The sequence below is a fragment of the Ctenopharyngodon idella genome, chromosome 22 (genome assembly GCF_019924925.1).
Source record: "Ctenopharyngodon idella isolate HZGC_01 chromosome 22, HZGC01, whole genome shotgun sequence".
NCBI classification, from domain to species: domain Eukaryota; kingdom Metazoa; phylum Chordata; class Actinopteri; order Cypriniformes; family Xenocyprididae; genus Ctenopharyngodon; species Ctenopharyngodon idella.
This window is the reverse complement of record NC_067241.1, coordinates 24,724,463-24,737,538: the sequence shown is the minus strand read 5'-3', so window position 1 is coordinate 24,737,538 and position 13,076 is coordinate 24,724,463. Positions and strand designations below refer to the sequence as shown.

General features: G+C 36.0%; 1 protein-coding gene across 1 annotated transcript in view; it reads right to left on the bottom strand.

The window, feature by feature from the left end:
• Positions 1-12,854, bottom strand: part of cables2b (Cdk5 and Abl enzyme substrate 2b) — a 34,095-nt gene extending 21,241 nt beyond the window's left edge. The window contains exon 1 of the mRNA XM_051879752.1: positions 11,822-12,854. Within this exon, the coding sequence (XP_051735712.1) occupies positions 11,822-12,324 (503 nt within the window). The 5' untranslated portion in view covers positions 12,325-12,854. The remainder of the gene's footprint in view (positions 1-11,821) is intronic.
• Positions 12,855-13,076: the final 222 nt, after the last annotated feature.

Genomic DNA, 13,076 nt, shown 5'->3' with positions numbered 1-13,076 from the left:
ACGTGCACCTTGCAGAATCTGCAAAATATAAATAATTAAAAATTAAATTAAATAAATCCAATAAGAGAGATCATAATTTTTTTTTTTTATTATTATAAGAGATGTTTACATATAGTCCACAATATATAATAATATCTGCATTTACACAAATGAAGCAGTTCAAAAGTTTACATAAACTTAATTGATTCTCAGTACTGTGTCATTACGACTTTTTATGATGTTTTTTTTTTTTTTTATGATGAGCCCCATGTTTGTCCTGTTCTGCCCATAATTCTTCAAAAAAAATCCTCCAGGTCCAGCACATTTTTTGGTTTTCCAGCATATTCTGCATAATTTAACCCTTTTCCGCAGTGACTGTATAATTTTTAAGATCTCTATTTTCACACTGATGACAACTGAGGGGGTCATACAACTGTTACAAATGGTAAAAACATTTACTGATACTCCAGAAGGAAACAATGCATTAAAAAATCAGGGGGTGTAAACATTTGAACAGGATGACTGGGGGGTAAATTGTTTTTATTTTGTCTTCTGGAAAGTATTTTATGTAGCTTTTGTAGGGCAGTACTAAACAAATAAGATCTTTAAATAAAATAAGAACAATTTCCAATCATCCTGTTCAAAGACCTACACCCACTGGCTCTCTTAATGTGTTGTGTTGCCTTGGGCATCAGTGAATGTCTGCAGCTTTTGATCATCCAAGTAACAACACACACTATTAAGAATCAAGAATCAAGCATGTATACTTTTGAAATGGATCTTTTGTGTAAATTCAGTTATTATTATGTCATGTGGTCTTTTATTTATTTATTTATTTATTTTTTATAAGGCAATACAAAAAAAAAAAAAAATCACTAAATAATCGAGCACTTTATACAACCGGGTCTTCTAATGGTTTAAATTTCTTCAATGAACCAAGTAGTCTTCTTCTACCTTTTAATTTTAGCATTCTTAAAGATTTAGAGTAAATCCAAAATTCTTTCTGAAAAACAGAAAACAATATCTTTGTTTTAAGTCACTTAGTTATGAATATAAAATTTTCCCAAAATGAAAATATTGTTTAGTCGAAATTGAATGTGTACATCTTCCATTATTATACCAAAAGTTATGTCATTTTTAGAAAATTAAGAAATCTAATTAATTGTAATTTTAAGCCACTCGTATATGTCAGACCAAAAGTCTCTAAACAGTCAAAAAACAAATGTAATGTTGTTTCAATTTCAGAATCACAGAAAGTACAACTAATGTGAGTGAGTTTTTTTTTTTTAAGTGTACTTCCTTAGCTTTGGGAGTATAGGAAAGGAAATATACAAAGTTCTTAATTTATTAATGTATAGTGGTCCATATGTAAACAAACATCATGTGACTTGAACTGTACATATATTTAAAGTTCCTCTCAAATTACTTTTGGTGCAATAAACAATCATAATTAGTTTAGTAGGTAAAAAAAAAAAGGATCATAAATCAAATCAAATGTGACCAACCAACACTACGATATTATGCTGCCCCACCAAGTCTTCGAAACCTAGATCCTAGAACCGGCCCTGAGGTGGAGACAGTATAACAAAAGATTATTTGGGTGAACGGGGTCAAGATGGGTCAGGCTCAACCCTACGTTACCAACATGAGAACCATGGCTCAACATGTCAAGAGCATGTGCGCAAACTGCTATGCCACAGCACTTTTTAATTTTTTGTGATTTTATCATTTATTTTTCAAACAACTAAAATGTTTCATGCATAGGAATGTACAAGAGTGCCAAAAGCTCTGCAATTCTCTGGAAAATATGGATTATGGAGCATTAAAGGAGATTTAAAGTTTTAAAAACCAAATACCAAGTGCCTAAGATGATAGCTGGTCAAATCTCAATTAATGGATTTGATAAGTTTTTAGTATGACACTTCATCTTAAGGAAGCCCAAACATGATGTGGATCAAACATAAAATTAATTTCTCTGAAAATTCCTCCAAAAATCCTGCCGAAAAATCAGCCTGTAGGATTATGATTCTTACCATAACTACAGTTACATAACTTTCAGTCTACGTCTCATCTGTGTGTGTTCTAAACCCCTCTTTCCCTACATCAGCATCACAGATTTCTGCCACATGCTTTGGGCACAAAACCAGTCCACATGTACGTTCTGTTTGGTTTGAAAAGTATTACACAACCCTAGTGTGCAATCAAACACAAACAACTCCCCCTATTCGCACTCTCCATCTGCTCCGCCATGTGTGTGGTGATACACCCTCCCTCAGAATCCAAATTACTGTTATCATAACCCAGGGCGAGGAACCGCACCTGCGTGCAGGCGAGTGTGAAGAAGAGAGCAAAGAAAAGCTGAAGACTGTGACCGAACACAAATGACTTACAACCCTTTTCTTTATCTCCAGAATGAAAAACGTGATGAACTCTGAAGCAGCTTTGCGTAAACCTCATTCTCTCTTGGCCCATCTGTCACTCACTTGATCCCGACATATCTTTTTTATTTTATTTTTTTTGTCTCTCTCTCTCGATTTCCTAGTAAATCCTCTATCCATTTGCATACAACTCAAACCCAGAATGGGATGGAGAGGAAACTAAGAAATAAGCTTGGTGAGGCAGGACACCAGAGGTCACATTAAATCACAGACACAATCAGCGTGGGCAGCGTGCCTAGTGAAAGATGGATATGTTTGGATGAACCATCCAGAACAGCTTTCATTGGAACAACAAATTTCATTATTGTTTAGTCGGGTCTTTTCACTATGTGTATCAATGCCATTTAAAAAAAAAAAAAAGCATTTCTTCGAAAACAAATACATTTACGTTACATATTTACTAATGCACTGATAATAAAATTCTGGAATTCTAAGCTAAAAATAATTTTCACATTATGGCTGAAAATTTAAACAATTTAATCTAAATAAAATGAAAATAAAATCATTAAATCATGTCAATTTAGGCATCACAGCATTATTATGCACAGTATTGAAAATGGATATTCATTTCGAGGTGCTAAAATTACATTATTAAATGAATAGTGGTTTTAAAGATTAACTTTAAGTGAATGTTAGATGATGGCATTAAGAAATCTAAACGTAAAAATGGGTTAAATTAGCATGCACAATTAAATATAGAATTTTGACCAATATAATAAATGAAAAGAAAGAGAAAAATCTGTAGTATTGGCTTATATGGCACAAATATATCGGTACCTAAAAAAATAAGTTAGACAGTAGTACCAAGTACCATTCGGTACCTGCTGATAGACACTGCTTTCAATGCTCTTGTTCATGTTTGTCTGAGCGTCAAAAAATTCTGTTTACAGTGTGATTTTACAAGCCAATCACAATCATATCTGTTGAGCGCATGAACGCAATGGCCTATCAGTGGTGCTAGTCAGTATGTTAGTCAGAATCCGGTTAACACCACTGAAAAAAGGTTTTGTTTTGTTCAACGTGAGCCGCATATTTGCGAATCCTTTCCTGGTTTTTTAACACCATGCCAGCTTCTGTGGCTATTTTCATGTTGAGAAAATTTATGGTAAAACTATTTCAGGTTTTTACCATGTATTTTTGCTTAAAACTAAAACTATATTTGGTTTAACTTTTTTAACTAAATTATGGTTTAGAGAACCACAAAAGTTTACTGGTATTGGTTACAGACTACTGAAATTCTGGTACCATGACAACCCTAATCCCTACATATAATTTACTATTAACACTCAGGGGTTGGCTGGTCGCGCCCGCGATACCACCGTGCTTTTATCTTATCAGTATGAAAGAGACTCAAAATACTCCGTCAATGTTGCACATACAATTAAGAGTTATACACCATTTTAATCTGTGAAATATCTTCTTTTATTTGTGTACACTCGGAGTAAAAACAAAATGTTGTGCTTTTTGTAAAATAAAGAAAACTAACATGATGCGTGATCTGTCGTCTCCCTCCAATCTAAGTCCAATCTAAACATTATTCCTTCAAAAACACAAACATGTACATACATGTTCCTCACATATTATTGTAGCCTAGTTCGTGCTGAATACAGTGTAATGACACTTTTGTCATTAATATGTTTATGAACAACTGTAAAAAGCACAAATGTCAGGGCATGTCAAAACTTCTCCAGGGCCCCAAAAATCCTCAGACCCCAGAGGGTTAAGTCCTGTGAAAATTTCCATTTTGCAAAAAAAGCACATTCTAACAGCGATTATGCTGCTGCTGTCATTAAAATCGGATGGTTATTTAAACTTGCTGCTATTTTCAAACTGTAAAAAGCATTTTTATAAAACGGTTAGTTCCTTTCCTTGATTCTGATTGGTCAATAGCTGTGTTTTATTCACGATAAAACACGGTTATGACCGCTTCACCCAACGGTTCTGTGTATCACTACACAACACCCTTAGCAACCACTCTTAGGAACGTAAACTGTATGCTCGACAGCTGCTGTGAGACACGTGTTGAGCTATATAACAATGTTTCATTTTCTGTCTATAAATTTAACCAAAAATTTGTTCCCTTGTCTAATAAAACAGATAATATATTAAAGCGTATTTAGCGTTTCCATGGTTTCTACAAAATAGAACCAGAAACCGAGGGTAAAGCGGATATGACGCCATTGACAGCCGACTCCCGGACACGTCCCGTATCCTTGGTTAAAACTGCGATTTTCTCACGATTTACAAATAGTTGAAAACATTTGGGATATTGTAAGTACTCAACTAAACAAAATATATAACACTGGCCTAGTGGTTTTTGGATATTTTACTGCAAAAATTGCACATATTGTAGCTTTAAACTAATTCTTCAAACTCTGATTTTTTTTTTTTTTTTTTGCTGAGGCAAAAAATTACTTTTTAAACTTCTTTCAAATAAAAACTGCAAAATGGGCGAAATGCACAAGAGAGGATGACTCTCTTCAGCCTAAGGAATCTCATACACCAGGCTGGCAAAGATAAACAAACAGTTAAGAAAGAATGTAGAATCCTATAACTCAAGTTCAACTCAAGAGGCAGAGGGAATGTTAACCCTCTCTCCATATATGTACCACTGATCCTCTCTCTTTATATACCATATGTGTGTTATATATCTCATAATCTCAGGTCCAGTAGATCCCTGCCCCTCATTCCAGGGGATCAATAACTGTTCCTGGCGGACTGGATACAGTCAGGCCACAGTCACGTCACAAGGCTTTGAATAAATACCCTGGCGTAATCCTGCCAGGACTGGACATGCACAGTATTAAAGCGCTAAGAGAACATATGGCTTGATTCCATGCTTTCAATGTTCCAATAGCACACAGGGATGAAAGACTAGGCTAGATTACCAGCACTGGTGAAAAATGTCGAAGCACTCTATTACAGGCTGAAGAGGAAGTGCCTCAGAGAAATGAGTGGGTGAAATGTCAGGCCTCAATCAGTGGGCTTGTGTGTTGGAGGTGTTACATTGGTACACAATTTATGTGAAGCCATATTTGAGTTTGGTAACATTTGTTTTTAAAACAGCTGTATGTAGAATCGCGTTGTTTTGGATAATACATACAGTATAAATATATGATTAATGTACACTATCATTCAAAAATTGATTCAGTAATCAAATAATCCTGATCCTGTTTGTTTCCACAAACATTTTAAGCAGCACAACTCTTTTCACGTTGATAATAATAAGAAATGTTTCTTAAGCATCAAATCATCATATTAGAATGATTTCTAAAGGATCATGTGACACTGAAAACTGGGGTAATGATGCTGAAAATTCAGCTTTGACATCACAGGAATAAATTGACAAATAAATGTCAAATAAATGACAAATACAAAGTTCAGTCATGAAACTCTAGATGGCGCAGGCTAATAACTCAACCTGCTGGTAATCACATCATGCAGCATCCTCACTTGCTATATAGCTACTAGCCGGGACTCCTTCTTTATGTATACAGACGTGATGTAATGACGCAAATACTAATGGCTGCATGGCTGAATTTCCAGAGGAAACCCACCAGTACCACAGTAGAAAACATTATTACAAGCTTACTGTTGTGAATCAGGCTAAGGTAAGGAGATAGTTTTGAACACTGGCTGGTTATGTACTTGCTCAAAAATTGATTTTAGATAATTTTTAACCAAAAAAGTTACGAACTGCAGCTTTAAACTGTAATAATATTTCACAATATTACTGTTTTTCTGTCATTTTAATCAAATAAATGCAGCCTTGGTGAGCATAAGACACTTCTTTGAACAACATTACAAATATTACAGACTTTAATGGTTGTGCAACCAAGTATAAGTAATATGAGTATACTTTTTAATATATTTTTTATTTTTATGATCCAAGATCATTTTTGTCTGTTATCTATTTTAGCAGCACATTTCAGCACAAACTGTTTTATAAACTTTTTTTGAAGTTTTATTGAAGAATGACAACTATATATATTAAAATATGAATACTTTTAATTACAGATTCTAAATTTCAGTTATTTAGATTATATAACATAATGATTAAATATTATGGAGAGTTTAGCACAGTCCGCTCAACGTAAGTAAGGACTGGATGGGATGCGTGTCGTTCTCTTAAGAAAATAGCTTTTTTTTCCATGAGATCTGGCCTCATTCCATGTGAAAAACAAACTCTTTCCGACCCCAAACTTTTGAACGATAGTATAAACAATTTGCATCATTCACCCTCATTCATGCAGAGAATAACATTTGTTTTCAACAGCAATGTGTAGTAAAGCTTCCTGATGCATGAGAAATGATTTATAATATCTCACACGCTGTCATCAGATCTAATAGTACCTAGCATATCTAATTTAGCAAAGGTGGAAGACAGCCAAGTGACACTATTAGCATCCTTCATGCTGAAGCGTGTTTTTCTGGAGTATCTCAGCTTCAAATTCTGAATATGCTAAGGGTGCTATTGACATAAGAGAATAAGCCAAGCCCAAGGTTAGTCCGCAAACACGGATACACTCATTACTGGTCCAGTTCTTAACTCATATGTAAGGACTTGCAAGAACAAGGAGTGGCAGAACTGATTGAGGATATCCCGATCAAGTTTTCTATGCCCCCAATCCGAGTCATTTAATACTTAGTATCTGCTGATACCGAGTCCTGATCTGATACTTGTATTTTCCTAGTGCTTGGTGGACACTTCAAGTACATTAAAGTTATTCAAATCAATCCAATGTATTCAGGGCCGTGCAGAGAGTTTCTCAGGGGCATGGGCCCAAGTGAAATGTTTCCCGGAAAATACAACAACGTCACTAAACGGTGATGGCACAACTAAAGAGCATCATTCATAGGTTTCTGTACAGCCCTAACTACAGCCTAGTGTATTATTCTGTCATGTATATCTACGATGAGACCAAATATCATTCAGTTGATCAGTAATATTCTCTCTTACATTTGATGTCATTGCCTCTTCCATTACATCTATTTCTGATTGATTTATCTCCCGTTGCTTATGTCTCCTGCTATCCTGATTAGCATTAACTGAGGCATAGTTCCATCTTCTCAGGATCTCTTTTGATCAGAAACACCATCAGCTTTACTCACAGATATTAAAATTGAAAATATGCTTGAATCTCTTTTTGGCATTTTGGCAATATTAACTTATTTTTAATAGAATAATTTGTCAGCTATATACACTCTCTCCAAACTTTCCGCTACTCACTGCGCTCAAAACAATAAGCAGTACGCACAAACCAATGAGTGATTTTGAACTTAAGAAAGCTGATTGGTCAAAAATATATACATTGAGGGCCAACAGCAAGACATGACCTCCAAATACATAACCGAAAAATTTTAATTCTGTCATCAGTTACTTTGATGTTGATCTGAACCCACAAGACTTTTGTTCATCTTCGAATGAAGATATCTTTAGTCGGGCTTACAAGCGATTAAAATTTTTAATCTAATTAGTTACATGATGTGGCAATTAATTAATCTAATTAATGAATTTAATTGCACATCAATTTTGGCAGAGAAATTACCCCTAAAAGATAATCTGAAGTCATGGTGTAAAGCATCAAATAGACATTACAAAAAGTAGCTTCAGAAATAAATATTTTATTTGATTCAACATAGAATTTATTACACATGAACTTTTGGACCATGAGGTTGAGTAAATTATTGAATTTTCATTTTAAGGTGACCGATACCTTTAATTTTTTTTAATTAATATGGAAATATGAAATTATTTTTTAAATAAAAGTAGACTAAATAAGAAACTAAAACTGCCAGAAGGTGGCAGTAAATGTCTTAATGATTAAGCCGTTCGTTAATTCATTCATTCAATGGCTGATTAATTCAGGAGTGAAAGTTCTCTTCAGGCTTGTTGGACTTGAAGCGGCGCTACACAGGCCGATCGGTGTATGACATCAAAGTATCACGAGAGCGATTAGAGAGAAGACGGCTCTGTTTACTTTTCACTCTCACTGTACTTTGATGTCATACACAGATCGGTCTGTGTAGCGCCGCTTCAAGTCCAACAAGTCTTTTATGAATGGTCCACTGAATCATTGTTTTCACTCGGTTCGAAATTAAATGAAACAATGCTGTGCATTTTTGCGGCGAGACGAACAGTTCTGTTTTGTCTTTATATTTACATTGGCAAAATTGAACAAAATAGACAATATTGTGTCTAAAATAACACAATATTAACTTCTTATTTACTAAACTGTTGTATAAAATCACTACTGCATTTGCACTCATTATATAGGCTATGGGACAAAAACAGCGCTCCTGTAATATTGCACTCGTTACTCGTGTGATATCGTTTAATTCATATGATCTAAATATGAGACAAAAACTCAAACAGGGGCATTTTTGCCCCCATGTCTTGAATTTTAGGGACTTTCTGACTGCATTCTATAGGCTTAATTGTGCAGTAAGATGTTGCCCTGCATCATATCCGTCATCAATCATTTGTATGAAAATTTCAGATGAACTACATAGGTCTGGGACGGGACAAGTGCGATAAAAATTTTAAAGCATTATTTTTTTTTACCATAACTAATTAATTTGATCAACACACACATAAATAGAGCACATCAAATATGGTAAATGGAAGCTTGCTTGGTGGATGTTTGCAATGCATTTTTAAACTTTTTGAAGCATCATAGTTTTGGTGGAATGGACGTTCAATGGAGGGTCAGAAATCTCTCAGGTTTCATTAAAAATATCTTTGTGTTTTTTGAAGATGAACGAATGTCTTATGGGTTTGGAACGACAAAAGGTTGAGTAACTGATGACAGAATTTTAATTTTTGGCTAACCCTAAGATTAGAGAATATCTTCATCAAACATGATCTATTTATCAGAAAAAAAGCATGTCTAGTAGAGCTCAATGTGAGAACATTTTACTACAGGGGAATCATGTTCAAACACGAAAACACAAACCCAAAACCCAAAGCCAAATGCTAAAAATGAAAACATCCTTCATGCAAACTCAAAAATTTTTGTTTTGAGCAGCTACATAAACAGTTTAAAGACTCAAAGCATTCTGACAATGCACGAGGCTGAGAATTTGGCAAGCGTGGTCAACAAGCTCCTACTTGTTGGACTATTCAGACTATCTTTATGTCTTTATTGTGAATGTCACATCTCTCACTGCATTTGACTTTTGAACCAATGGCCATGATAAGAACGGTTATGAACACTTCACAATCTCCACAAATATATATTTTCCCTGAAAAGTGGTTTTTAAGCAAGGAAAGATCCATTTAAATGCGTGCTGGATGCATCTTCTGGAACTATTTTAAGAAACCGTAACATTTGAATTAAGCAAGTTCATGCTACATAGCCCTGACTTATTCTCCAGTGCGGAGACGGTTCTTTCCCTCAGGCCTGCAGAGACCCTTTGAAGGGTTGAGAATATGACAGAATGTCTTAAGCTTTCATCTCTGCAGGTACTGTGTGCACAAAGCAGCGCGCAGCGCTGGAAAACCACCACCACCCTTATATGCAGCACGGACTGACCTCAAAGCTCCAACTGATAAAGTAAAGAAAATGTCTGCCATAACTGTCAGTCTTTTTTGAAGCTACATGACACAGCCGCACCCTTTTTAAAGTAAAAGGGGGAAGAGGGTTGGGGGGAGGAGGTACAGTCAAAGGAATAAAGACCTCCTACTGCTCAATGGACTATACTGAGATTAAGAGCTAAACATAAACGCCATTCTCTCACTGAGTGTATAACAAGCCTTTTCACTTCCTCATCTGGAGAGATAAACCAACCAAGTTGAAAACTTCATGCACAAATGGTCATTTTTGGCAACGTTTATTTGGCTGTTAAGTCATCTGGATTCCAGAATGGGGCTTGTTCAGTCTGTGGTCAATGAGTGCACTAGTGAGAATGAATACAGTATTTTTCACATATTTCTGTGTCTCTGGAACAACATTTAAAAGTCAAGCAGATAAAATCTATGCTTGTGGCTTGTCATTTCAGTCCCGTTCTATCAGTAGTTCAGTCTGAAACTTGAAAATTCATAAATATTTTTTCAAAAGAACTCTTAAAATAATGGTAAAAGTAATATTTGGAAAGAATTTTGGAAGAAAATTGGAAAAAGGTGTGTTTCAAACCAGCTAACTAGAGAGTATGTAACCGCAGACGGTTCCTTCACTATAAATATGGGTTTATATTTAAAGTACAAACTAATTACACTCTGTTTGGACAGATATACTGTACATGACTCACTCAAAATCACATGAGGAAGGGATTTTGAAGGTGATTGAAGTGATTGAGAAGTTAAGTTCTCCAACCGTGTATACAATTGCATAATATACTGTTTGCTTTACATTATTCTCTGTAAACAGTGAATGATGAGGTTGGCAACATTAAGTCACCTCTTATATAAACATTTCCAACTCCTCATATCATTAGCCTGAATGACTCTATGGTGCCTCTCCCACTAAATATGCAGGTTGGGTCAAATCTGTTACAAAACATGCTAATTAAAACTGGTCAGAGTAATGACTAACACCTTACATCATGTGTCCATGTTAATGCAGTAACATTTAACTAAAAATAATTACACATTCATTTTATATTGTCCATCAAGCATTACTCAGTACTTACGTAGTAAGAACACTAATGTAAAGTCTGATCACATTTTAAGGTTTCTTTGAATCACAAGAACAAGTGTCACTAAGTAAGAAGTAAATGAAAGTGATGTGTTATGCAGTGTTGCATAAAAGCCATATTAAAATATACCTTCTTTGACCCACCTCATCCCCCAGTCTTGTGTAAATGAAATATTAGATCCACCTTTGACATTCCCATTTTTACATATATTTTATAATTAAGAATTTATAGTAATGGATCTGTATATTAATCATACATCAGTCATAACACTATTTCTGCAAATATAATTACTGTTAAGTAATGCATCCACCTATTGCTTTTAATACGAATTATGTCTCTGATAGGCAGAACCAATTTTTCCCCTACTATTTGACAAAATATTATGGTTAAGTACTGGACCACAAAACTCAAAACAAAATATCTATTTTAACGGTTTATTACTAATATTTAATATTAATAATTTAGAAAAAAATACAATGGGTCCAGCCTGTCTGAAAAAAAAATGTAAGCATGAATAGCTTTTAGATGAAAGTCGAATAATGACATCAAAATATTAGGTTAATTTATCATCTTAGTACCTTGCCATGACAGTTTAAATGGCAGAGGATGCCCAAATATGCTGTCTAGGTAGGCAGCTCGCTAGATTTTGAGACACAACCAAGTGGACTTTCTCTCGCAGAAGTTCATGTAAACTACCAGAATGCATTAATCTCGAGCGCACTGCCTCTAAAGTGAAACCCCCCTTCAGAAACCTGTGCTGAACCCACCGCGGTCGAGAGTCCAGCGAGGAGCCGCAGCTCTGCACGGACAGCAGCGTCGGAGACTTCCGCGCTCCGAGCGGAGTTGGCTGTAGACTGCACGGGGACAGGAGATTACTCTGCGAGCAGAACGAGCCTCTCTCCCTCTCCAGGAACATCTCGGTGCTCCCGACGTTACTGAACCCAGAATCCGACGGCAGAACCAGGATGGGCGGGACACTGAGCAAACCGAGTCTGGGGACAGAGAGGCTGGAGAAGGTCCCATCGGTACTTGCCGCAGCGGACAGTTCATTCGCAGTCGCGCCGATGTCAGCGCACTGAAACTCGGCATCACTGGGGCCCGCTGCGCTGGCATTGTTCCGCACAGGCCGTCCGTCTAGGGATATATTAGTGAGAAATAAAAGCGCAGCTTGTCTCCTCCGCGAATCTTTACTTTTCCGCAGATGTTCTCTGTGCAGTTTGCCAGTGCATGGGTTCAGTGCACTCTGCGGACTGCAAGCAGCAGCCGCCATTCTCAAGTAAACCGTCTGCTGATGCTCAATACTGTTTCTACCCCGGCGCGACTCATCCGGACACGCCTACTCTTATTTGATTGGCTTAGAGTACGGGATTTTAGTAAATAGATAGAGCATGCGTGAATTTGATTGGCTGATGAGTCATAAAGCGTCTGAAATAAAGCATCAGGCGCGCTCTGTGTGAGGAAGAGAGAGGGAAAATGAAGGACTCATGCAGTTTCTGCTGCTTTGTTATTATGATAATTTTATATATTCATATTTCATGGATTAAATAGCAAAGGTCTATATCTAAAGCTGACTGTAAATAGTCTTACTTTAAATGCCTCATTGCAGAGTAGCAAAATTAAATGGTTAGTTCACCCAAAAATGTCTTTGGAACACAAAATTAAGATATTTTTTATGAAATCCGAGAGGTATATGACTCGTCCATAGACAGCAATTTTACCACCACTTTCAAGGTCCAGAAAGGTACTAGACATTGTTAAAAAAAAGTCGACCAGACTGCAGTGGTTCAAACTTAATTTTATGAAGCGATGAGAATACTTTTTGTGCGCAAAAACAAAACAAAAATAACAACTTTATTCAACAATATCTTCTCTTCTGTATCATTCTCCTACGCAGTTTATGTTCAGTGCTTCCAGGATATACATCAGAACGCCAACTCATTATTAGCCGGCTCCTGCGTCAATGGCCAATACTGAGTCGGCGTTCTGATGTAGAACCTTGAAGCGCTGAATGTAAACAGCGTA